The 26147-nt window shown below is 64.0% G+C and overlaps 1 protein-coding gene across 14 annotated transcripts in view; it reads right to left on the reverse strand.

The window, feature by feature from the left end:
• MCF2L (MCF.2 cell line derived transforming sequence like) overlaps positions 1 to 26147 on the reverse strand; it is a 127038-nt gene that overhangs the window by 11859 nt on the left and 89032 nt on the right. For 13 of the 14 annotated variants that reach the window (XR_009347119.1, XM_059144751.1, XM_059144741.1 and 10 more), the window contains 17 exons: positions 21007 to 21097; positions 14057 to 14176; positions 11666 to 11782; positions 11029 to 11178; positions 10301 to 10425; positions 9734 to 9848; positions 6604 to 6723; positions 6114 to 6305; positions 5537 to 5728; positions 4905 to 5064; positions 4212 to 4282; positions 3916 to 3992; positions 3372 to 3438; positions 2567 to 2682; positions 1359 to 1428; positions 297 to 389; positions 114 to 206 (listed from right to left, as the gene is read on the reverse strand). Coding sequence is in view for 13 of the 14 variants with exons in the window: in XM_059144751.1 (XP_059000734.1) it covers positions 114 to 206; positions 297 to 389; positions 1359 to 1428; positions 2567 to 2682; positions 3372 to 3438; positions 3916 to 3992; positions 4212 to 4282; positions 4905 to 5064; positions 5537 to 5728; positions 6114 to 6305; positions 6604 to 6723; positions 9734 to 9848; positions 10301 to 10425; positions 11029 to 11178; positions 11666 to 11782; positions 14057 to 14176; positions 21007 to 21097 (1969 nt within the window). In the remaining variant the exon portion in view is untranslated. The remainder of the gene's footprint in view (positions 1 to 113; positions 207 to 296; positions 390 to 1358; positions 1429 to 2566; positions 2683 to 3371; positions 3439 to 3915; positions 3993 to 4211; positions 4283 to 4904; positions 5065 to 5536; positions 5729 to 6113; positions 6306 to 6603; positions 6724 to 9733; positions 9849 to 10300; positions 10426 to 11028; positions 11179 to 11665; positions 11783 to 14056; positions 14177 to 21006; positions 21098 to 26147) is intronic. The other variant, XM_059144750.1, reaches the window with a different exon arrangement.

Here is a 26147-nt window from a genome sequence, read left to right on the forward strand (position 1 = left end):
GGGCCGGTAGGGCACAGCGTGGGGGGGACAGGGCCGGTAGGGCACAGCGTGGGGGGGACAAGGCCAGTAGGGCACAGCGTGGGGGGAGGTGCGGGCGGGGGCAAGCAGCCCACCTTGAGCAGCAGCTGGTACTTGGTGATTCTCTGGACCGGCTTCAGCAGGTAGGAGTCCAGACTGAGCTTGTGGTCCAGCTTCCGCTGGCATTCCTGCAAGCCCAGAGCCTGCCCAGTGAGACCGATGGGGCCCCCGAGCGAGAGCGCGCTGGCGAGGGAGACCCGCGCCCCCGGGAGACGCACCTGGAAGAACGGGCTGTCGGAGCACTGTCTCCACAGGCTCTCGGAGCGCGGCTTGTTCTGGCAATACTTCTCGTAGATCTGGAACTCCTCCATCTGACCCGGGGACAGAGCGTGCGTCACAGGGCACACCCCGCCCCCTCCACCGTCTCCCGTGCCGCGCCACAAGCCCACAGGGTTCACGGCGGGGCTGCGTCTGTCCCCTCCTCTCCGCAGATCAGCACCACGCCACTGGCGTTTTGCCGCGAGAGTTACCGACCACGAACAGTTGCTAATTTCTACAGAAAGACCCTGCAGGGCTTGGGGCTCCACCGCGTGTGCGTGGAGCTGCCCGCGGGCTCAGGGACATGCAGAACCCCAGCGGAGGCTCGGACCCAGCAGGCGTGGGGTGGGCCTGGGAACCTGCGTCTCCAGTAAGGCCCCAGGATGCTGATGCTGCTGGCAGGGGCCCACTTTGAGAAGCAGTGACCTCCAGCATGACCCCTCCCCCAACTCCCAAAATGCAGTGAGCAGCTCAGCAGCCGCCAGACGCGGGGCAGCGACAGGCCCCTCCTCCTTCCGCTGTGCTGGCCCCACGCCGCGCGGACGTGTCTCGGCCTCTGTGTCACTGTGTCGCCAAAATGAGCAGCTCGGCCACACGTTCCCTGCCGCTCCGTGCACAGGGCTGCGACGGGCCTGAGAGGAAAGCCCCGTCCTGCTCCCTCCGATTCTCCCAGCCCGGAAGGAGCTGGACGGCCGTGTCAAAGAGGGGAAAGGGGAGGTGACCGTCCCAGGCCCGCTTGCACGGGGGGTTGCTGACCAGGGCGAGACCAGACACAGCCGCCAGCTCGAGAAGTCCGGCGGAATCCTGCGGCACACGCGCCGTCAAGACGGACACGTTCTGATTCCGGGGCTTCTGAGCCCGTGACTGGCTCAGAGAAAACCGTGTCTCAGGCAGCCCGGGGACACGTGCACTCGGTGACCCCACGGGTTAGGAGACTGCGACAGGGTCTGAAGTCATGACTGTGTCCCGCGGAAACTTTGACAAGGACAGCCCAACACAGCGCACGTCGGAACAAGACATACCCGTTCCAGGAAGCACCTCCCAACCAGCTCCGGGCAGTCCGTGTAGCCCTCCAGCTCCCTGAGGAATATCCTAGGCAGAGAAGGTTCCCCTTAGGTCACGTGAAGAGCCGGAAGAGACTCCAGCCACGGATGAATAATGTTACTTCCCAAGTCCCGCTTATTTCTGACTCGGGACAGTCGGGGGGCAGTGAGCTGGGCCCAGAACCCACGCCAGGCTCCCCGGGTTCTGCTGCGGCAAACTCGGGTTTAAGCAGAATCGGCCCCTTTGTGGGTCCCTTCGGGTCGCTGGTGTTGGCGTCCACACAGGAGTTAGGACAGCTACGTCTCTACCGGCCAGACGGGGAGGTGGGCGGGAGCCGGGCCTGCTGCGAGCACCCGCCCCTCCCACCCAGCTCTGCAGGTGCGCGCCCAGGAGCCCGGGGTCAGTCCCACCTCGGTGGGGGCTCCCTGGGCTCAGCTCACTGCGGCTTCGAGCCCCCAGCGGCCCGGGCCTGTGGCCGCTCTGTGGGAAGAGACGGGACCCGGGGGGCCCGGCAGCAGATGGGCGACCCTCTGTGAGCGACTGGGTGACTGCGGCCGAAGGCATGTGGTCGGACCGAAGTCCCCGGGGCCCCCACCAGCCCGGAGGAGGCCTCGCTGTCTGTCCCACTGCCCCTCTCCCGCCGCGCGTCCTGCATCTGCCTCCGCATGTCCTTTCCCACACGCTCACGCAAACTGCCGCGGGCAGCCGGGGGCGGGCGGCTGCAGGAGGGCCCTTCGTACCTCCCCCCAAGCCACGGCAGCCGCCGACTGCGCTCGTGAGGGGGAAGAGGCAGGACAGAATGTCTGCCATTGCCTCCTTCTCAAGGACGAACTCGGGGACAAAACGGGCCTTGCCGAGTGCTGTGATTTCGGTGCCACCCCAGAGGGCTGCACGCACACACTGAGCGGGGCTGGCCACTGGTGGCCCGGCAGGAGTGGGGCTGCTCTTGTGTCCTCAAAGCCCCAGCTACTGCCCAGCGGGAGGACGGGCCACCTGTGACGGCCTGCAGGCGCCTCCCCTCTGAGCCACTGTCCTGCGGCAGCCCCTGAGCACCTGTGCCTGGGAGGAGGGACAGATGCTCTGCACCGGCAGGCCACGGCCCGGGGCCCACGTGCAGCCGGCTCCCTGCGGGCGCCGTCTCAGGGGCAGACCCCACCAGGCAGGCGTCGTCAGAGGAGGGCCTGACCTGTTATGAAAGTGGTAGATCTCCTCCATGTTTCCAAACAGAACGTCCTTCTTGTTCTGGAGACCCGGTGACACGAGGTGCGCCATGAGGGGGTTATCGAGTTCTGCGGCGTAGCCCTGCGGAGGAGGGGAGAGGCTGGCGGGGCTCCGCGGACTGTGGCGGGTTCCATGGACAGTCAGCGGGTAGGGGACACCTCCCAGGACTTAGAAAGTGAATCCACCCTGATGAATTCATGGACCGTTTCTGAGACGACCACCCAGACCCGCACAGAGGAACAGGAGTGACCACAGGCGGCGCCCGTTTTAGGGGTTGTGAGGGCTTCCGCCCTCTGCCTTTCAATCTCTGGGCACTCACGTAACTGGTATGAAGGAGAGAAATTTTATGTGTACTCCGAGATGCATCATTTCAACGTCTACACCCCTGTAACCACCATCCCGACCGGGATCTAGAACATTCCAGTGCCTACCAGCCCCGAGGCCTCTACTCTGCTCCTCCACACAGACGGGGCAGCTCAGCTGTTCCTGCAAGGGAATCCCACACAGGCCTATCTGAGCCCTGCTCCTAACCACACGCTCTGGGGTCAGCCACGCTCCCGGGACAGCCACGCGGTCTTCCTTGCTGCCGGAGCAGGTCCCTGTGCCGAGGCAACCACATCTCCTTGTCCCTGGTCCCACTGACGGATGAGTTCGTTCTAGCTTGGGGCCGTCTGAGTAAAGCTGCTGCCTTCCTCTCACGCTCTGTGTGTAGGGTGAGCCGGCCTACAGGCTCCCGGGGGCGCCTCTGCCGGTCCCCCACGCAGGCTCACCTCCAGGACACAGAGCAGCTCCTCCACGTAGACCCGTTCTGTATCCAAGAGCTCGTTCATCACATGCCTGTGGCCAGAGGTGTGTTAGAGCTGGAAGGGCTCAGAGAGAGGCCCCAGGGCGGGATGCACGGGAAGAGGAGGGCTCAGGAGAGAAGCAGCACCGGCCCGGGGTGCGGGCCGCGGAGCCGGGGGCGGGTCAGGGCGGTGAGCACGGTGGCACATCTGTCTCCAGTGAACCACACGGTCTCGCCACTGGGGGCTTGAATGGGGGCGGGGAGGGCACCAGCCATTTCAATCACCAAAATTCTGCCTAAGGAACCAGGGACAAAAGGCTCTTCTAGGGAACACCAGCTCTGTCTTGGCTCTGGACGTGGTCTCACCAGACAGACCGACCCACGCATGCCCACATGTGCTTTGTGACACCCACGTTGGGGTGGACGTGTACAGACCCCACCCCCTCGGGCCCGTGGATGTTCAGACCCCCCGGGGCCAGAGGCTGAGGTCCGAGAGGCTGGCGCGTGCCGTCCCTGGACCGGACGCTCACCTCCGCAAGATGGCCAGGCCCTCTTCCTCATCCCCCGTCGAGCTGCTCCGGCCTGGCCGGCTCTCGCTCATCTCGCTCTGGGGAGAGAACCACACGTGCTGCCTCCGGTGTCCAGACACGAGAGGGCGCGGCCCTACGCCCTGACTTCAAGGAACCCACCCTCACTTCCGCTGGGTAGGGAGCCGCGGTCCCACGGCAGGGACGTCCCACGGCACGGGCCGGGCCAGGGAGCCGGGGGGCGGGATTATACCAGAAGGAGAGCCACCATGGGAGAGCGGCCTGCACAGTGGCCTCACCTTGGCCCTCCTGTAGGGCCCTCTCCGGAGCCCGCTGCCCTCAGAACTGTTCTCAGAGCCCCTCCGGCTGCCTGGTTTGGGAAGAAAGGAGGAAGGAAGGTGTCGCTTCGTGTCTTCCTGCAGGGGAGAGGCCGCACCCGCGAGCTGGGAGCGCCTGGCACTGTTGCAGAAACCGGAGCGAGCCCCTGTCGCCCCACAGGAGGGGCACAGAAGCCGAGGAGACGCAGAGCAGAGGGAGGCGGGTGGCAGACCGGGGAGGGAACATGGAGCCGAGGCCGTGCACACACGGGACCCGGACCCCCCTGGGCCAGGGGCACCGTCTCCTCCGATGGGACTCGCACGCATTGGAGGCGGTGGGCGGGAGTCGGCTCTCCAGGGTCTCACCACCTTACAGCCACCTTGTCGAAGCCCCAACGTGGACAGCAGGCAGAGGCTGCCGCAGATAGGGCTCTGGGCAACGGTGTGGCCACTCGCTCGGCCTCGGAGGAGACCACGAGGAGTTGGGGCTGTGGGGGGCTTTGGGCCGTGGTCGGAGAACTGTTCCGGCACCAGCACTGAGGACAGACAGGCTGAGACGGACGAGTCCAGAAAGAGCCCCGTGACGGCTAGCAGACGGCACACACTGGGCGCGTGCCAATAACACTTTATTCACAAGGGCCCGCCACGGCCCGGAAGGACAGTGGAAGCACACACCTGGAGAGGGGCAGGGTGATTTCGTGAGCGCCTCTGGCCGGGGGGCCACGGGCTGCACGGGCCGCATCTGCTTGGCCGCCAGCTTCTTCAGGCTGGCCTGTCTCCGATGGAACATCTCCTCCATGCCCTCTTGCTTCTGGAAGACCTTCTGCACGTGCTCCTGAAGGGACAGGGTGAACGGACCCGTGAGCAAGAGACTCCACCAGTGTCAGAAGCAGGCCCTCCTCTGTGCCTGGGACACAGCGCCACAGCTGCCACACAGCAATCCTGCACTCGGCGCTTGCTGCGGCTGGGAGACGTGGGATGGCGTGGACGTGGATGGTGGACTTGGGGAGAGAGTCCACTGGACGGGAGGGACATGAGGCCGCCATGGGTCTGCAGACAGCGGGCCGGGTGAGAGTCGGGCCCTGGGTCAGTGCGACATGTGGCAGGGCCCACAGTGGCTGCTCCGACAAGAACACGGTCCCTGCAGGGAAGGACCCTGGAGGCAGGAAGACAGCCCTCGAGGAGCCGCTGCAGGAAGAGAAACTGAGCCGCACGACTGTCCAGGACACTCGGAGAGGTCATGGCAGGATTCTTGTGCACACCCCGGAGTGACTCCCCACTGTCGGCACAGTCCCGGCTCTGCTCACCATCAGGTCTTTCGTGAGGATGGATTCGTAGTCCTGGTAAATTTTACTGAGCTCCTGGATCTTATTCTCTGCGCCAGTTTCCAGAAATTTCTCGATTTCCTGCAGGGCCGCCTCGGCGCCATCCTGGGACTGGCACTTGTCAACTGGCTGCGAGGCCAGCAGGTAGATGCCCTGGTCGCACCATTTCATGGACTGGACACGCCGAGCGTGGCCGAGGGAGAGAAGGCACCATCAGAGGCCGTGTCCTGGCGGGTCGGGAGGCGCGCTCTGCCTGGCCTCCTCCCGGCCATCCTGCCCCCCCACGATCTGGGACTGTGCGGCATGCCAACCCACAAGGGGCCCGGGCGGAACTCGTTCCCACAGAGGCCGTGCAGGAAATTAGCCACATGTGGCTTTGGTCCTTGGAAGAACCGTCAGTGGGGGCAGGGAATTCTAGAGAATAGGCCACAGGGACTTGTGGTTGGCGGGGACTGTGGTCCATGGGGAAGGACCCAGCCACACGGGGTCTGTGGTCAGTGGGGGACTGTGGTCCGCGGGGATGGAGCCTGCCACGTGGGGGTGGTGGCGGGGGTCTCACCGCTTCCAGGAGGTGGTGCAGCTCCAAGGACTTGCTGAGTAACTCCCTCCGCCGCTCCACCTCGGCCACGAACTGCTCACACAGGTGCTGGAGCTCGTGGCACTTGGGGCGGATGGAGTCCACGGCATAGTGCTTGCTGTCGATGAGCTGCTCGCCCTCCAGGGACAGGCCGCGGGCGCGCTCCACGGAGGCCTGCGTAGACAACCGCCCAGACGTGTGGCTCAGGGTCGGTCGGTGAAAGCGCACAGCTTTCTGGGAGGGTCAGCAGGGCTGGGGCGGGGGGTAGGGGGGTGACAGTGGGAGGAGTATGGGGGGGGTTACGAGTGGGAGGCGTCGGTGGGGTCGGGCAGAGGCTGTGCTGCCCTCCCTCGGCTCTGGGACGTCCCCCATCGGATATGAGAGAGCCCCCTGCCCCCGCCTGCTCAAGTGATAGCCCGGTGCCCTGAACAGCCCCCGACTGCTGCGGCCCACACCCGCCCCATGTGCTCACGCTCGACTTGTCCTCGAAGCTGGCGAGGTCCTTCAGGAGGTGCTCTGCGTGTGCCCGGCTGTTGCCCACGTCGGTGAAGGTTGCTATCTTCTGGGCCAGTGCGTCTAAGGAGGCTTTGACCTGAGACACAGGAGGAGCGGGAGGCCCGGGCCCAGGTCAGGCATGGACGGAGGAGAGAGGAGCCAGGCCCTCCTCGGGAAGCGGGGCAGAGGGACACACGCTCAGAAGTCACAGCCTACGGGGCAGGTCTCCCGTGGGTGAGAACAACGCTCTTCCTCTGAGCCCGGGAGTGAAGCACGATGTCCGCTGTCACCGTTTAGCCAGAGCAGGACGGCTGTGCCCACAAGGAGAAGCGGAGTCGCCAGCGACCAGACAACGGACAGGCAGGAGAGGGGAGAACCAAGCTGTCCCTGTTTGCACAAGACCTAATCGTTTATGTAGAAAATCCCCCAAACTCTGCCGAACTAACAGAATAGAAGTGAGTTCAGCAAGGTGTCAGGGGATAAATGCACGAAAATCAGTTGTATTTCTCCATACAGAAAAGTACACAAACACCAGAACTAAAACCACCATCTACAGTTGCTCAAAAACGAACGACTCGGGTATAAAATCAAGCCAAACCCCCACTGAGCTGGTCTGAAAAGTGCCGAGCGGAGGCGAGGAGCCTTGGAGCACCCGGGGGACGTACGCGATCGACGGCAGGGCCGATGCGGCAAAGACAGCGACAGACCCCAGAAGCAGACGGAACACCGTTCCTCTCAAACCCAGCGGAACGCCGCAGATCTAGGAAGACTGTTTGAAAATGTGTGTGGAAAAGCGGAGGAACCGGAGGAACGAAGACGATTTGGGGCGCGAGAGGCGGGGAAGGAAAGGCCCACCTGACCTCGAGTCCAGTGCACGGCCCGAACCGCGAGACGGCGTCGCTGGACGCACGGACCCGAACCGCGAGACGGCGTCGCTGGACGCACGGACCCGAACCGCGAGACCGCGTCGCTGGACGCACGGCCCGAACCGCGAGACGGCGTCGCTGGGCGCACGGCCCGAACCGCGAGACCGCGTCGCTGGACGCACGGGCCCGAACGGATCCCCCTCCCTGGTTCTTGACGGAAGGGGAAGCAGGCGGCCAGAGCGAAAAACCGGCCGTGCCCTGACTCTCGCCCCACGTGTGGGTTAACTCAGACGGATCGTGGGCTGAATCGAAGTCGAAGATGTCACAGAGGAAAAGCCCCAGAGAACATACTCGGGACCGAGGTTTTAGGATCGATGCCAGAAGTATGACCCTTCACAGAAAAACCGACACAGTGGACTTTATCAAAACGACAAGCTTTGGCATCGGAAAGCCCATCTGAGGATGGAGACGCAGACCGGCTCAGGAGCAGCCGCTCCGGCCTCACACCTGAGCGGGACTAGGAGCCAAATCCCAGCAGTAAAACACCCAAACCCAAACCCAAACCAAGATGATCTAGTCGGAAAATGGGCAGCAACAGGAGGAGAGGCTTTTCCCCGAGACGGACCGTGGACTGGGGGCCGGGAAGGCGGCTCCTTGTCACCGGCCGCAGGGGGACGCTCGGCAGAGCCACCGCGGGCCTGGGGCGTCGGCAGCAATGAGGGTGCCGAGAAGCCGCGCCCCTCCCGCCTGCCGCCGGGCGCACGAGGCGGGTGCTCCGGGAACTGGTCGCAGCTTCTCAGCCAAACGTGCAGCCACGACCTGCGGTCCGGGGCCCAACCTCAGAGAAACGACAACTGTGTTCACACAAAAGCCGGACGTGACGCTGATGACAGCTTTTCCACCACAGCCAAATCCTGGAAACGGCCCAGATGCTCCTCAACAGGGCAAGGGTAAGCCGTGGCTCCCCGGCACCCCGGGACCCTGAGTACCCAGCGGCAATGAGAGTGAACTTGCAACACCTGCACTGACCTTGCAGAGAGCCACGCCCAGAGGGCTCCCCACTTCTAAGAGCATTCCTGAAGTGCCGGCATAGGGAGACAGAGTAGACCAGGGGCTGCCCGGGCTTCGGGAGGAGGTGGGAGGCGAGGGGTGGGGGTCCAACGGGACGAGGGTTCGGGAGGGGGAGGGGCGGGCGGCGTGGAGGGAGGCGTGTCTACCGTAGGGAGCCCGGGTCTGCGCGGGGACAGGATATTCCGTGTGCCGACCGCGTCAGCGTCAGCTCCGGGACCCTGAGCTCGTCTGGGGGGACGCGTCTCTGTGGGAAGCCGCCCGAGGGTCTGAGGGGTCTGGCTGGGTTACTTCACAACCACACACGAGTCCGCCGCTGGGGTTTTGTCGTGAGTCTCGCGAGCCTTCCTCAGCCCCCCGGAAGGAGGTGACGCAGGACTCGTCTCTGCGGGTCGCACGGGCTGGCTGCGGTCACCTCTCTGCCCAACCAGCGCTCCCGCACGTGTGTGCTACTGAACCAATCCCGTGTTCCTCGAAAGGTGCTTTGAGGGCTCTGGGGACATCGGGACGCGTGGTCCGTTCACCTGGCCTCGGCCATGGTTTTGCGGCTGTGTCACGCGGCACCTGGGGTCCTTGTTTCTCGCGCACTTGGGGTCCCCCCACCTTGACCAGAGGGACGAGGAGAAATGTCGTCACGTGGCAGGACAAGGCCGCGCGGACGGCTCGGCACGCTCCCGTAAATAATGATCAACGGCTTCGGCAGAGTCCCATCCAGACGGACACCATGGCTGGCCTTATGCCCGTGCATCACCCACATGTGTCACCCCCGTGTGTCACCAAGTGTCACCCCCACGTCACCCCGTCACCCCTGCGTCACCCCAGTGCGTCACCCTCACAGCCCCTGTGCTATGGAGCCAGCCCGACTGTTGCTCCCGGTTCTGGGGTCCTGGGGCCGTGCCCGGCGCGCAGCAGGCGCAGGACACCGGCTGAGGGAGTGCACAGACGGCTCCGGGACCGTCCACCGGGAACGCGGAGGGCAGCGCACACCGACCGCAGACAGCGGGACCTGCTGGGGCAGCGGCTCCGGCCACACGCGTCGGGGTCTGGTCCCGCCAGGTCTCGCGGCTCATGTGGCGCACAGAGACTGCCGACTGCCACGGTCGCCTGGGCAGCTGGGCCGCAGCAGCCGGTAGGTCCGGGCCCCTCGCCCGTTGCCCGTGCTCCGCCACTCACCTCGCGGAAATCCTGCTCGAACTGCCGCAGCTGCAGGCACTGCCGGAGCTTCTGCTCGTGCTTCGCCCAGAACTCATCGAAAGCGGCCTCGGTCTCGGTCAGCTGGTCCAGGAGCCTGGGTGCCAGAGAGGCCATATCGGTGCACTGACCTGGGCATGTGTCTGTGCCTGCCCCGCCCCGCCTCCCCTCTAGGCACTGCACACGGGACTCGCGGGGACGACCTGGCCGGGGCCTGGTGGAAGGGCCCCCCGCAGAGCTGCTGCCCCCGCACTTCACGCCCAGGGGCCGCCCGAAATCCCCCCAGGGTCCGCAGCAAAGGGCTGGGCAGAGCGGGCGGCGGTTTGGGCCTCCGACTACTGATGTCCGCTGGAGGTGAAGGGGGCAGCGAGCCGACATCCCCTGACCCCGCACCTTCCTTCTCTGGGGTCTGGACGGAGAGCGTGTCAGCGGGAAGGACACGCCACGCCCTTGCTTCCCGTTAGGACAAGGAGATGGGGCCCCTGTGTCCCCTGTTGCCCTGTCTTCAGGCCAGGGCCTCCTGCTCCCACCCCTGGCCAGGGCGCTCACCTCTGCACAGTGGTCTGGTTGTCTAGCTGGTCCTGGTTCAGGCTCTGCTCCCCACACTTGCCCAGAGGCTCCCTGATGTTCTCCAGAAGGCTCCGCCCCTCATCCAGTGCCAGCTTCATGTCCTCCTGCGGGGACAGCACAGCGCCCGGCACCCGGGCTCACTCCCATGTCTCCCATAGAGCTGCCGAAGGACGGCAGGTGTCCAGAGACTCCTCTGGCTGTGGCCAGGGCACAGCGAGGGCTACGGGTCACTTGGGGGCAGCAGGAGGAGGGAAGAGACCAGCAGGAAACCGGACCTCTGCGTTCCTGCTTCCGTGGCATCCTCACCGTCAGAAGCGAGGGGACTGCGGGTTCCTGGGGGTGGGGCCAGCCCTGACCCAGAGCCACGGCCAGCCCAGCTCAGGCTCCTTGGGTGCCGTCCCCCAGATCAGCCCGCTGTCCCCCACCTGCTGTCTGGAAGGTGTGGGCAGACACCTGGCCTTGCTTGTGTTAATCAGCAGCAGAAGCTCATGGCCAGTGGCCCGGCCGTCTAGACAGCAAAGGAGCCACTCAGAGAGAGGCTAGCAGCTCCGGCTGCTCTCAGACCCCACCCACTCAGGCCGCATGCAGGAGAGGGCACTTTCAGTCCCCGGAGAGCTCGCTGTGCCTTCGACGTGGCCGCAGGCCGGTCTTGCCCGAGGCACAAGGGGCCCCTCCTCTCCCCCATCTCCCACCGAAGCCACACGTACCTTCGCTTTGTCCTTCTTCTCTGTGTGTGCGCAGAGCACCGAGTTTGTGGACGGCACGTCGTTGGGCAGCTCCGTCTCGGCCAGCTCGGTGCCGAAGGACTGCAGCATCTGAGCCGTCTGCTTTACCATGAGGGCGAAACCTTCGATCGCCTTGGGAAGAGGGGGAACCATCACCGAGCTGTGCACCGTGCACCCTCCTGCTGCTCGGAAAGCAGGTGTCCGGTGCGGAGCCCATGGGGGGCGTCCTGGGGCAGAGGTGGGGCCCCAGCCAGCCTGACCCGCATCAGCAGAGGGGCTCCTGAGGCCCCGACTTGTCCAGAAACCTACCGGGCTCTGTCTACACGGGTCCTCCTCAGCTAGAGTCCTTCTACGCTCCGTCTCCCCCCACCCCAGGGGCTGTCCTTCCTGTCCGGTCTCCGAGCCCAGAGGAATCCCCTCCCAAACTCATTACTCATGTTGCTGCTTCAGATGACTGAGGTCCACTGAGACCATCTCCTCATTTTGGGGGAACACAACTGAGGTTACTAGGAATACGTCTTTGGAAACAGCAGCATCGTCATGCAAAATCTCCAGCCGCTCAGGTCGGGATCAGGGAGATGCACAGCCCACCCTGCATGCGGGCGGCCAGGGGACTCACTGTGCGGTGACACAGCCACCTGGTGTGGCAGTAATCCAGGGTCCCGCCCAGGTCCTCAGTTAGCTGGGACTTGTCGATGTAACCGTGTAATTCGGGTACTGAGCTCAGCATTATGACCTGGAGGACAGAAGCCGCCCCCATGAGGAGACCACCCAGCAGATGCGGAGGGACGATGCTCTCCCGCTGGTCACTAGTGGCGGCTGCGTGGACAGGAGGCATCTGGCTTTGGGCCCGGGCTTAACTCCTGCTCTACCCCTCCCGGGCTGGCCGACCAGCTCTCAGGGCCTCAGCATGCACTGGGCTGTGACGACTGAAGTCAGCATCGAAGGCAGGCATTCGAGCCCCAACAAGAGCTGGGCTCACAGCCGACACTGGGTGTCCCGCAGGCGTTATCAGCTCCCTGGGGGGGCTCCTGGCAGTAACTGAGCGGGACTCCGCTTCAAAAGGACGTCGGTTTGTCCCTATGCCCACAGAAACCCAGTGGGGTCACCGCAGGCATGCCAGAGTCTGGGCTGTGCCCTTCCGTGGGACCCAGGACACTCTCCCCATGGACTTGTCTCTCGCTTGCCCTTTCTGGGACGTTCTGTCCACGAGTTCTGGATCAAGGCACAGCCGTCGCTTCGTAAGCTGTGGGACAGATGCTGGCAGACATGTCCTGAGAGGGTTAGTCCAAAGGGCTGCGTTCACCATCTTGGGTGTCAGTTTAAAGCTTGAGTCTTGCCCAGGAGGTTATGTCCCCAAAGGATGCGTGACAATGTCTGGAGATGTTTCTGATCGTCACGGTGTGGGCTGTCGCTGAATCCCACCCCATCACAGAGGGAAACGCAGTCGGGACTGTCCACGGTGCCGAGATCCCGCGAGCCACGACCTTCAGGCAGAAGCGGCTGAAACGTCCCTGAGGTGGCCGGGGTCTCAGCAGAGAGGACTCCGCCCCTCCAACAGCAAAGCCTGGCCACCTTCCCTGTGACCACATGACCAAAGCCTGGCCACCTTCCCTGTGACTCCTGTGTCCCAGCTGAGCCCTGCACACGCTTCGCGTACATTTACGTGGCGGAGAGGAGGTAGGGCCGTTTCTCTTAACGTTTTCTGTCCGGTCTGAGGTCAGCACGCAGCACCCAGACCGGACATTTTGCGAAAATGATCACATTTTAGCAGTGGTGGTCGCAAGAGGATGTTTTCTACTTTTCAAGGGTTATCGAAAATGGATCGGCTGAAGGCCCTGGCGGTGATTTCAGTGAAAGCTGTTCTTGGGAACTCACTGATTTGGACCAGTTGTGCCCTTTGCAGGGGAGACCACAGCCCTTGGGATGGGCCCCGTATGCTGTCCTTGGGTGTCTGCGTCAAGGCCTGCTGCAGCCAGGTGCGCTCGCCCTGAGTAGGGTAAGGCTGGACACACGGGGGTCATGAGGCTGGAGGAGACCGCGCAAGGGTGGATTTCGGGCTGGGCCACTACCGTCCGGCGGTGTCTCCATGGCTTTGTCCTGGCCCGTCCCCAGGAAACGGGCCATCAGAAGTGAAGGCATCCAGTGCTTCAAACCAGGAGTGCACCGGTGTCCCCAAGACCCCCAGCCTGCGGTTTAGGGCTGCTGAGGGCAACTCGTCCATGAGCCCGTGATGCCTCCCTCAGGGCCCCTGACCCTGACCGCGCAGAGTGCCCACCAGCCGGCACACGGAGGAAGAGGCAGCACAGGCCTCACGGACAACCACCGCCACGGGACGCGTAGGCCGGCAAACACGATCTGGTACGTACTGTCAGGAGCTTACGAGGCCTGGGGTTGGCCCTGTACGTTCTTGTCCTCTGCACCAGAGAACAAGTGATTTCCTGGAGGACACATGCACCGGGGCCCCTGCCCCATGCTGCCCCCAGAGGAGCCGGCGAGACTGAGCAGGGGTCACGGGAAACCGGCTTCCTGTGGGCACCCAGGTAAGGGACCCTATGCGGTCTTCTGTTCTCAAGGACAGGGGCGGAGGCATGCAGCGCCCTTTCTGGGGCTGCCCGTGCCGGGGGCCACCCACCCCGCTGCTGGCCCCCATTGCCCTGGCCCCCGCCTTGTCCCCGGCACCGGCAGAGCCTGTCCGTTGCTCACTAGGAGGCTGACGATGGCTCTCAGCCCACTGGCCTCTCTTTTTCTTCAGCCCGACCCTCGCCGGTAAGAATGTTCCAGACTCGTGGCTCTCGGCACCTGCACCCCACAGCGACCTGTCCAAGGCACAGTGGGGACGCGCGGCCTGGGGAGCGGCAGGGACAGAAGGCCTGTGTGCACAGACCAGCTCTTCCCGCCAGAGCCACGCGATCTGCGCGGCTGCCCCGGAGCTTCGTTCTTGCGCGTGGCCCAGAGCACGGTGACCACCCCTCGGTCCGCCTGCAGCACGGACACGGGACACACTTACCGGCACCTTCATGTTGAAGTCATCTCTGTTGAATTTGAGCGCCAGGTCCGAGAGGGTCCTTTGGAGCAACCCCGTGGGCCGCAGAACCAGCACAAGCCGGAGGTTTGCCGGGAAGGACGCCTGCAGGGGGAGAGCAGGGCCGTGGGAGGGCCGTGGGCCGGCGTGTGGCGGGGCATGGAACCTCGCGCCGGCCGCGGGCCGCATGGTCCACACGGGGGGACGAGCAGAAGTGGCTGCTGACCCCGGGATCTGGAGACACAGCTCCCTTCTGAAAAGGAAGGAGAAGGTCAGGCTGCTGGCAAACACCCCGAGGTTAGCCCCTCTGAGTCTGAAGCGCATCACACTTGTTCCAGGCCGAATGGTGTCCCTCAGAGTCACATGTCAAGTCCAAACCCCAGTGTCTTGGGACGTGACTTTCAGAGACAAGGTCTTTCCAGAGCTGACCAGGTTTGCATGAGGTCATTACCGCGGTCCCTGAGCCAATGTGCCTGGTCCTTATGGAAGGGAGACCCTCGGGCACGGACACACGGAGACGCTGTGTGAAGACGGCAGAACACATCTGCCAGGCGAGGAGCCCCAGAGGTCACCAGGAACCTCCACAAGCTGGGGCAGGGACCGTGTCCCACTCGTGGCCCCACGACCAAGCTGCCAGCACCTACACCTCAGACCTCTGGCTCCAGACCATGGGGCAGTGACTCTGCCGCTCCCAGCCCCCCAGTCTGGGGGCGCTTTGCAAGCACAGCCACAGGGAACCAAGACACTTGTCAAGTGAACAGGAAGCCATAGAGACCCGCAGATGGGTCGTAAAACAAAGACAGGTCAGCTCACACGCCTCTAGATAGAGTCACCCCAGTACACTCGCAGACCAGCCCTGCCTGCAAGGGGCGTGACCTCGGGCAAGTGCCTGGCCTCCCTGTGCCTGTTTCCCCGTCTGGAACACGCAGCGTTCCGTGCTTACACGGAGCCTCAGAAACGAGGTGCGACGGTTAGTAAAAGCCCATTCCAGGCGCCAATTACTCCCAGACGCTGATTTCCGGGGAGACCCCGTCACTGAAGGCAGAGGTTCTGAAGGAACGAGTCGGGTTTCCACGCGGCTGTGCCGAAGCAGCGGAACATGACGTACAGCAGAGAACGGCCCAGCCTGAGATGAGCAAAGCCCGCAGGGCAGCCCGGAGACCCTGCTGTGTGTCCCGGCGTCTTCACGGTCCACCCGCCGACGGACGCTCGGGCTGCCGCCGTACCCCAGGCCCCTCCCATCCACCTGCTCTCAGCAGGGCCGGCGGACGCGAGCCCCGGCGCTAGGAGCCAGCAAGGAGCTGCCCGGGCCTTCTCCCCGTGACCCTCCCCATCCCGGCAGGCGTCCTTGGAGACACAGAGGCACCCGTCCCGGCAGCAGGACCTTGACAACACGTGTGCCCTGGGCCACCTTCCTCCCTGGCCGCCATCACTGCCTGGGTGTGGGCTGCCACTGAGCCGGTGACAGCCCTGGTCAGGCCTCAGACCCGGGGCCCCCCCAAGTGTCTGATCCAGTGGGTGTCACAGGGGCTGGAGCTCCTGAGAGAAGCCAGTGCCTTAGGAGCAGGGACCCCGGGACAGCTCAGCTCCTGGCCCACAGGCCTAGGGGTCCCCCAGGTCAGCTGGTGGTGGGGTCCTGGTCTCTCCCCCAAAACCCCACAGCCGGATCTGCACTGAGCGGGTCTCTGGGGCCTCTGAGGCTGGGCCTGATCCCTGTGCGACAGCAAATCCCCGGAGCAGAGGAAAAGCCCAAGAAGCCCTGACCGAGGTCTGGACCCGTGGGCGTCGGCATGACCCAGGCTGGTGCCTTCGCCGGTGCCTAGAATGGCTGGTGGTCGGCCCTTACCCCGGGCTCTCCTGGTCGCCCCTTCCTCTCGGGCCCCGCGGCCAGTTCCAAAGCCAGTGACTCTCCCTCTGGCTCCTGCCCTGGGCTCCCCACTCTTCCCCGGGCAGGCTCCACTCCCTGCCCCACACCGCCCTGAGCCCATTCCCCACGGAAGGGCCACGGGACCCCGTGAGGAGTCAGCCGTGTCACGACACCCTCTGAGCAAGCCCTCCAGAGACGTCCCCACCCTGCAAACAGACCCGAGTCCAGACCCCGCCTGCGGCAGTCTCCCCAACCTTAGCCCTGCCCAGCGCCCCTGGGGCCCGAGGGCCTCACTCCACGAGGAAACGTACCTGCCCCCACCTCTCTTCAGGTTCGCCCCCAAACACTCAGGTTGCCCAAACACGCATCTCCCAGCCCTGATTCTCCGCTGTGCATGCCCCCGACCCAAGGCCACCGATGACCAGTGACCGTCCTGGGGTTCCCACTCCCGCCCGGCCACCACCCGTGGGTCACAGGGCCCTCCTCGCCTTCCCTCACAGCTCTTTGCCCCCCTGCCCACCTGCACACCAGGCCCCCACGTTTGGGCGGGCTCCTACACCACCTTGCTGGGGTTTGAACTGCCACCCGCTTACTGCCGACCCTGGGCTATGTCTCCATCCCTGTGTGCTGGGCTTCTAGCGGGAGGCCCCCCCCCACCTGTGGGCACCGCCCTCCCCCGGGCCCTAGGGCGCCGCTCACACTTGGTCATCCGCGCCTCGGGGTGGGAGGAAGCTCACACCCTCCCCAGTGTCCCCGACGTGTCTATGCGGCCCTGGGGACAAGACGTGGGCAGCGGGGTGCTGAGCCGTGTCCCAGCACGGCTGGACACATTGGGACACATCCACCCGCTGGCCCGCATCGGGCCTGGGGCACCCCAAGGTATGCCCCAGCAAGCCACGCCAGGTGCCCACGGTGAGGCGCCCATCCTGGGTCCCGTTCACGTGGACGGCCCCATGCCGTTCGGCTCCTTTGAGCAGAAAGGAAATGATTCAGAGGAACAGTGGTGAAGGTTGGGCGCCCCGCGGGCAGATTCTGGGTCACCTTCGAAGAGAGGGCTGCACCAATCTGTCACCAGTGTCTGCGACGTTTGCCACCACCATTTCAGGAAAGCCCCTTATGAAAGTCTCCCTCCGGAGGTGACAAGGGTCATCTTTTCTAAATTTCAGTATTTTTATCACCCTCGTTTGATCCTCTTGGCAGGTGTGCTGGACAGGAGTTTGGACTTAAAGAGGAAGCAGAGTCCGTCTCCCTGAGATTTTAGGAAGGTGAGCTCCACGGGCGGCGGGGGCCACACGCTGCGGGGGTGGGAAACATGCCCTCCTCCGCCTGCTGTCTGCTCTGGTCTTTCCGATTCTTCCCCTTCCCGAATCTTCCATGGACGACGTAGCTCTACGACTCTGGCCGTGTGAGAAGGCGTTAGGAATCCACACACACATCTGAACACAATGACCAGGAACCAGACTTTGGGCTGGAGTCAGCCGTGTGCACTAGAGCTGGGAGATGCCAGCATTAGGGTTTCACTGTGCAAGCAGGTAACTGGAAGGGACTTTGGGATGACGGCCGCGGAATTCCTCGGTGATCCCAGGAGGGTCGCAGCGGGCTCTGTGAGGTCAGAGGACGTCGTCTCCTTTCCGACTCAGGGACGCACACAGTGTGATGGTCACACAAAGGTCGTGTGGAGACAGAAAGTGAAGTGGTTTCTGGGTAAACACCCTCGAGGCTCCTATGCGTCCAGTGTCACCTCCACCAGGAGGCCCTCCTGGGGCTCACGCTGTTCCTGTCTTCACCGCTGTCGGTGCTCAGCACTTTGGGCTCAGACTCCAGCAAGTGGCACCTGCTAGGAACTCACTAGTTTGTTCAGTGCAAGACTGTTCTTCCCCTATGGAACCCACACACAGCACGCTCTAGCTCTTCCGCACACACGGACGGCCCTGGCTTTCCAGGTGGAAACCACAGTCCCGCGCCACGCAGACTTAAAGCGCCTTCTGCCAGAGCCGCCTTCAGCTGCGTGCTCCGGGACACACGCAAGCTTGAATCCGGCCCCTCACCATGGAAACACGCATACTCTGTCATGCGAACCCAGAGGTTCACACCCATGCGTCCTACAGGGGCTAACATGGGAAACGGAGCCCCAGAGGAGCACGTCCGGGTATTTTCCAGAAGACACCTCATCCGTGGCCGGTGCAGACCGTCAGGCTGGGTCCCCCTGTCTGCCCCTTTGTCCTCCAGCTGAGACCACGATCGTGACAGGCGAGCGTGCCCATCGCCCCTGGCAGCCCCGGAGAGCTGACACAGGAGACCCGGCAGGCCTGCTTTGGGGGACCCTGGACTCGGGTTCCTTATTTGTCTGTCCCGAGCCAAGCTGAAGGCTTCCGGACAGAAACAGCTCCTCCTGACGGGGAAGGCCTTGCTCAGGAGCTGGCGCACATGGTGGCTAAAAACAGCCCCAGATTCCAGCCTTACGGACGTGTGGTATCGCACTCGGGCAGCCAGACCCATCTGGACTGTGCCACCGGCTGGCGGCAAACTGTGGCCAGGCGCTGGGGGACTGTCCATAGGCCAGAGCTGGCACTGCAGCAGAAACCCTCTCGGGCCCTGACCGGGATGCTGCGGGGAGATGCCTCCCCAGAGCGCCCCTGGAGGGCGCACAGGCCACCGAAGCCGCGGTCTGGTCCACAGCCGCAGAGGACAGCATCACTGGGTCCACTCTGTCCCCAGCCCGTTCTCCTGCATGGGGACAAGCGTGCCAGCTCTGCCTTCCCCGGCCTGTCCCACCGACAGCCGCGGTGGTCTCAGCACACATGCCCCGGGCTCAGGGATGGCCGCCACACCCAGGGCAAGGGGACCTGGCTCACAGCCTCCTGACTGCCCCACAGGACGGCTCGGCACTGCCTCGGGCACCCCGCATGTCTGCAGCTCAGCTCAGGACCCGCGGCCCGGCAACGGTCGGTGGTCTGCATCCCACCGGGCCGCATGCTTCTTGTATCCTCCGCGCTCTGTTCTCCGGTGCCCGGTGCCCGCGCAGCCCCAGGCACGGAGCAGAGGCTCCACAAACATGCTCACCACACGTGCAGGTTTGGGGCAGTGGCGACGCAGTAAATTCATACAATAAAAAGAACTGGAGTGAATGCGAAATCCTGACGAGTCTGGAGATCATGCCAACTGCTGGGTCTCCCAAGCCAGGACTGGGAGCCCCGAGGCCTAATGGGAAAAAGAGACTCTAAAAGCTTCAGTTTAAATTGTGTACAAATTTGTGAAAATGTTAAAACTCAAACACCAACTTTTCAGTTTTTTCACAAAACAAAGGTTTCCAGATGGGCCGGCCTGCCTGGGAACCCGCCTGGCGGTGCCGTCACGACACAGGGACCCAGGCTGGGCTGTGGAGAGAAGAGGGTGCGGCTCGACGGCGGGGGTGTGCGCGGGCCACCGCAGGTCTTAAAAATAACTTCTCTCTTTCTTAAGAAACTGTCCTGTATTTGTGCCCACCCAGGCGCAACCGACGGCCTTGAGAGACACTCACGGACACCCCGTCTCGCCCGGGGCCTGCGCTGGGCGCCTGCCGCGGGAAGATGGGCCAGACGCCAGGAACCTGTGCCGTGCGGGCTGGAGTGGCCGTCCTTCCAGAGCGGGAGGCTGTGTGGGGCACTGCGCGTGGGGAGACGCGGAGCGGGAGGAGCAACGGGCAGAGACTGTTCCGTGCCGGGACGAGGGCCCTCCGGGGACAGGCCTGCGTGCGGGGGAGGAGACGCCCGTGACCAGCACAGAGGATGTGCCCGGGACGTGCCACGTGACACCACGCACAAGCCCATGTAGAGTTTAGAACAAGGACGTGGACACGTTGGCTGTTAACAGCTGATGGCATTTCCAAGTGCTTCGTGGGCCTCACCGGATTTTAAAGGGAGAGCTAATTTCATAACGAGTCTACTTCTTCTGAGGCACTTCTAAGTGTCTGATCTGTTTCAGATAAATGATGGCACAGGACACGCGCGTCGGGGGGAGTATGGGGAGAGGGACGCGCACTGGGTGGGACCCGGGAGCCCAGGGACATGCTTGCACCAAAGCTGTGCACAGGACAGACAGCGGGCTCCGAGCCTCCAACGCCGCGGTGCTGGACAGCGAGGCATCCGTGCAGGAGGGAGGGGTTCGTCTGTCGCACCCGGAGCCGCAGCACAGCCGCCTCTTGGGTCAGCAACCAAAGGTGGGGTGTGTGTGTGTGTGTGTGTGCGCGCGTGCGAACACAGACCCAGAGCAAGAGGTTAGGGGGATTTCCCTCCATTGGGTTGGGTGTTTAAGACGTGCGTGGGAGCAGCGGAGCTGTCCGGGCCAGCGACCGCGGCCACGGCTGCTCCTGGTTCCCTGGCAGCCGTGAGCGAGTGTGGGTGGCGGGCTCCATGTGGAGCTCGTGGGCAGGGCAGAGCTGCCGACTTAACTCTTCCCCCCCCAGGATCGTCACCGCAGGCTCAAAACAGCGAGCACGGAACCACCGAGAGCCACCCTTCTGAGCGTGGAAGGCGGCCACGGGGTCGCTGGCCGCAGGCCCGGGTACCAGGGAGGGTCAAGGTGTCTGGGTTGCTGAAAAACTAAAGGGTAAACACGCCTCTTGGAAAGGAAAATGTCAGTTAGGGAAAGCCTCTTAGCACAACTGCAAACTCGTCGCCGGAAGGTTCTCTGGGCGACACAGGACGTGCCGCTCATTCAGGACCTTGTGTCCCCTGAAGAGCGAACACGTGCCCTCGGTGTCGCCCCGACCCAATGGTCAGAACAAACCAGCTGCTGGGACGGGTTCTAAATGATAGGAGCCCGCTCAGAGCGGACGTGTTTGAGAACACACACGCACACACGTGCACACACACGACACACAAGCACGCACACGACACACAAGCACACACACACGCTCCAGTGAGTCTCGCAGCCCGGGGGGCCGCAGGGGCCGCCACACCGCACAGTCGGGCCAGCAGAGCGCAAGCCGTCACCAGGCAGACGGGCGGCTAGGGCAGAAGCAGTGCCGTCACCCGGCCCAGGGGACGAGCAGAGGCTGGTGTCACAGAGCCCAGGCACCCACACTTACTGCTATCCGCAGGATCGACGCCTTCACGGACGTCCATTTGTCCTGCCTTCGGTCTATGACCAGGATGAATCCGATGCCAGCGTCCTGCAAGCTGAAGCGGGGACAGAGATGCGCGTTAGCACGAGCAGACTCACGGGCGTGCGCACAAGCTCCGAGGAGACCTCACACGCCGGGAAGCCCGGGGCGGCGTCCGCCCTCCACGGTGAGGGGCGTGCCAAGTCAGCATCTGAGCAGATGGCTGCGTTTCCATGCGCCTCGTCCAGGCAACATGCAGAGCGAGCTCTTACCGAAAGAGGGACAGACCCCCGCTGTGTGCTGCCTCCACTCCCAGCCCCACACCGGCCGTCTCGCGGCGCAAAGACCCTGGCAGACCCCCCTTGCTGGGGCTGCGACCCCTTCTGTTCCACCCCAACAGCCAATCATGGTCCTTTGCGGGTTGACCAGCTGGCTGCGCCCTCCAAAACAAGTGTTAGGCTCTGATGCCACATCGGTCCTGGCATCTGAGGTCCCTGCATGTGTCCACGTTATAAAATGTGGCATTGCTTGATGGCATTGCTACACTCTGGGGAGAAGATCCCGGAGGCGTCCACAGGCTCACAAGCGTCTGTCAGCAGTGGGAGGCAAGAAGTGGCTCCCTGTGGTGACGGCGCCTGTGGCGGAGAGAGCGCCCAGTGGCCGCGGAATGACAGGTCCGACCTCAGCCCAGCACACGCCCGAGTCGCCATGGGACCGGGGAGGTCCAGTCCGTCGGACAACCCCACATCCCGGCCAATCGTGTGCGCCGGCTGCGGCCACTGCCAGGCGACCCTGCCACGGGAAGAAGGTCGCGAGGCACTGACGCGAGCTGCTCATCTCCAGGTCTGCGACCGTCTGTGCGAAGCCGCTCTGGGTGTCAGCGACAATCAGGACGACACGGAGCAGGTGTCAGTGCTGCAGCTGGAAGGCTGAGTGGATGCACGTCTTACGTAACAAAGCCAGGGCTGTCCACGTGTCCTTCCTGCTCCGCTTTCAGGGGGCGACGGCCATGCGCAGAGCAGGGGTGCGGCCGGCTGCGTGCGCTCCCCCGCACCGGGGAGGAGGAGCTCCACCTGTTCCTGCGTTCTGGCTCAGTTGCGGCCCCGGCCTTCGGGGGCTGCAGGCCCAGGTGTCTGCTTTTGTCCAGAGTAGCCCTTCTGTGTGGACATGGGCCTCCCGTGCAGCCCCACGTGCACCCCCGGTCAGAGCCTCGATCGCGCTCCACACGGGGCCCCCCGGCGCTGCCGTGGAGGGGGTTGGCTCTTCGGCTGGGAAGGTCTGTTTGTCGCTTGAGCGTCGGTGCCGGCAGCGGGGTCCACAGCAGCCACACTCCCCACACGCTGCCTGCAGCCGGCCGGGCAGAGGCTGGGCGGGCCAGCGAGGGGAACCCGGTTCCCGCACTCTGTCCTGGGCACCCTGTCCTGGGCTGGCCGCGGGAGCCCGGGGAGCCACGGCAGGGAGGAGAGGAGACAGCTTCTCCGGGCAGCTCTGTCCACAGCAAGGGCTCTGCCGAGACTGTCCGCGTAGCCACGCAGCCACACAGCCCCCTTGGAGGGGGTCGCACAGCCTCTCAAGCCCTGAGCAGATGGTCACTGGGCTCTCGGCCTTCCTGATGCGGGGAGAACGGAGGCCCCGGAGACGCTCGTTTCTGCTGCACACACCACCAACCACCGGACCAGGAGCGCACGCCCCATTCTCCAGGAGAGGCACTGCCAAGGGGCCCAGGCCTCTGGGGGCTCCTCGAGGCACACGGATCATCTCAATTCCCCTCAAAAACGGGCACCCAAACGCTGTCGGCCTCTTGGGGCTGCTGCGAGGGCGAATGGGTCATTCCTGAAACCCATCAAGGGCTTGGTAACTGGATTTTCACTCTCACTGCCTGACCCCATGTGTCCCCTCTGCAGAGAAGAAGGCCCAGCTCTGTGTCTCCCCTTCTCGCTGAAACGTCCCCTGGAGGGGACTCCTGTTGTCCACGACGGGCAGGTTCCCTTCACCATCTACCTCAGACGTGGGAACCCCACGCCTCGTTGGAACTTCTGAACCTAGAACATTCTCTCCTGTGGCCCAAACGCACCCATTTCTGCCGCAAAGCCAACACACTGGCCCCACACTGAGCCCCACACTGAGCCCCACACTGAGCCCAAGGCCCTCTGCACAGTGTTGGCATTTATGCAAATGCACAGCCACAGGCAGGGCCAGGGGTGCTGGCCACGGGCAGGGCGGGCCCCAGGGCCTCAGCCCGTCTCCCCACATCCCTCCCACACAGCCAGCACTGTCATCTGAAGACGAGCGTCACACACAGGCATTGATCAGAAAACGGCAAAACGCCTGCCAGCAGCCCAAATTAAAACAAATTAATAAAATCACAAGGGAAATACAAGGAGGGAGGGGCGCCTGGGGGGCTCAGTCGGGTGAGCCTCCAACTCTCGGTTTCAGCTCAGGTCTTGATATCAGGGTTGTGAGTTCAGGCCTGCACTGGGCTCTATGCTGAGTGTGGAGTTTGCTTAAAAAACATGTGTGTGTGTGTGTGTGTGTGTGTGTATGTATCTATTCTAGATATATAATCTATATTTATATTGTATTTGTGTGTATATACACGCGCACAGAGAAATTGCACATTAACTTATCCCGAACGCCAGATCTATTTTAACGCTAATGACGGCCCCACGAGGAGGGACCGCTACCTCTCCAACCCAGGGTCGAGAAATGGAGGCTCAGAGAGGTTCAGTCACTTGCCCAAGGTCTCATAGCAGATGAGCACAGACGGGCTAAACCCTGGGCTCTGACTCTGGGTGCTCTCAGTCCCCCGTAAGCTGTCTTCTGGGCCAAGTCCATCCCCTGGAACAGAGCAGCCCCTTCCCACCCCTCCTGCCCCGGACGGCCCCTACATGGGCCCAGGCAGGAGCCCTCCTCAAGGTCTCGGCACCGCTCCCGGGTGTCAGGGATGTGCTGAGGGAGCGCTGACCCCAGAGGCAGACGCTGAGGCTGCCCACACGCCGGACCCAGCTTAGGGCCGGGACACCCCTCCTGCACACCCATCCCGTCTGCCACCACCCTGGGGACTCTGGCCCACAGCAACACAGACTTCAGAAGCTGAGGCATCTTCAGGACGTGGATACTTTCTAGCTTCCCACACACCACACAGCTTCTGTTCCCGAGCAAAGCCGTGCAGTCCGTGCCACCAACAGCTGGGGACAGTAGCACTGACCGCACCTCCCAGAGGAGGGTCCCGCTGTGTCCCCCAGGGAAAGGACTCAGGGGAGCCCTGCTTCCGGCCCCAGCCATGGGCCCCTGAGCTCATACATCCAGGGAACAGGGCAAGTCATGCTACCGTCCCTGAGAAGCTGCTGCCCCCAGGGAACCCGGTGCTCCAGGCTAGGCCTGGTGGTGTGGACGGGGTTGGCAGTGTGAGAGGCTGGCAGCCACACTGAAGCCTCCAGTACGCAGGACACACATGGCCCGGCAGACGGACGGACGGCTGCCTCAGACCCTGCCTTGGCTGGTGAGGAGGGGCCTCTGGCCAGCCGCCTAGCTGCCGCGTGAGGCTGACATAAGCTCTGTTTCCGGGTCCACCACACCAGTGCCCTAACACCTGGGTGGCCTTGGTGGCCCAGGCCCACAGCCCTGCCGTGTGGGTGCCCCCTCCCCATCCCTGGGCAGGAGCAGGGAGCAGCCTGAGAACAGTCTGGAAGCAAGGGCTGGGTGGCCCCCTGACAGTGAGGTCTATGGTCAGCTGCACCCCTAGGCCCGCCCCTGGCCAAGCTGCATTTCGTTCCCAGGCCCGGCAGGGGGTGGGGGACCTGCTTGTTTACAGCAGCTGGCCACAGCCCCGGCTGGAGTCGCAGGCAGAAACCAGGCTTACAGGGCGAGAACACGTCGGCGGAGGGTGGCCGTGTTGGGGACAGCAGAGGAACGCAGCCGGCACACCACTGCGGACCAGAGCACGTGGCTTCTCCCACGGCAGCGTGCACACGGGACTCCCAGGGCTGGGTAACGCGCAGACCCAGACTCTGAGGCCCCAGTGGGCCACCTGTCTGAGGAGCTCCTAGATGCCACTGCTGCTGGTCCAGGACAACACGGCCCGTCCCGCAGACAAGCCCTGAGGGCTCCCTGTGAGGCAGAGGCCATCCCACACCCAAGCTTCTGTCTCAGGAAAGCCCAGAGAAGGACGCTGGGAGGCGGGGGCAGAGGGTAGCAGCTGCTACCTGAGGCCTGGGCGGGGCCAGCAGGCAAGTGAGGCAGACAGAGGGGGTGGGGGGCAGCCAAGAATCAGCTGTCCCAGACTCATGATGGGGGGACACTGGGGTGCAGCGGAGTGGAGGGGCTCAAGGACACGGCAGAGCGGTGTCGGGGGGTCCTGCTGTCGGGAGGGGGTAGAGGTGAGCCCTCGGGGCGCAGTGGCAGGGGTGCACACTGCGGCCGTCTGGAGGAGACGCCCTTAGGAAGAAGTCTTGGGGAAGCAGGACAGCACTGCCTCTCCAGGTTCGAGACAGCGGGGGGGGGGGGGGGGGAGGGTACGGCCTCCAGGAGCAGCAGAGGGGCTGTGTGGGGTCCCCATCGGCGCATCCCCCCGTCCCCCCACCGGGCCCTTCCTTGAGGTGGCCTGCACAGGGCGGCCGGGCTCTCGGAAGACAAGTCCCAGAGCAGCTCGTGACCAGGCTGGCCACACGCATGGTTTGGGGCACGCGGGGTGCCCATCACAAACCCACAAGAAGCCACCGCAGGACCGAGAATGCACGCTGACCAATGGTGCCCTCCTGTGGCCGGAAGTGAGTGCTGCCCGCGACCCGGGTGGTCCCAAGCTGCCCCACCCGGAGCGCGGGGCACAGGCCCACTTCACAGGCCTCGCTGGTGGGGACGGTGGGTCCCAGCCCCTCCCCCGCCGCCGCCGCCGGTCCTCCCTCTGCTCTTCCTCCTGTGGGAACAGCCAGGGGTCCCAGCTGCCTCCCGAGGATAGGGTTTGGAATCCTCCGTGCCAGCTCTCCGAGGGGCCAGGGCAGGCTTCTGAAAGCTGGGGTGACGGGCCGGTCGTAAGACAGTCCTGCTTCACGGCGGAGCCGTCAATGCTGGGGCCCTGTCTCCCCACGGGCTCGGTCCGGATTTCCAAGCACTGGAGGGAGCGGAGC

The sequence above is a fragment of the Mustela lutreola genome, chromosome 13 (assembly GCF_030435805.1).
Source record: "Mustela lutreola isolate mMusLut2 chromosome 13, mMusLut2.pri, whole genome shotgun sequence".
NCBI classification, from domain to species: domain Eukaryota; kingdom Metazoa; phylum Chordata; class Mammalia; order Carnivora; family Mustelidae; genus Mustela; species Mustela lutreola.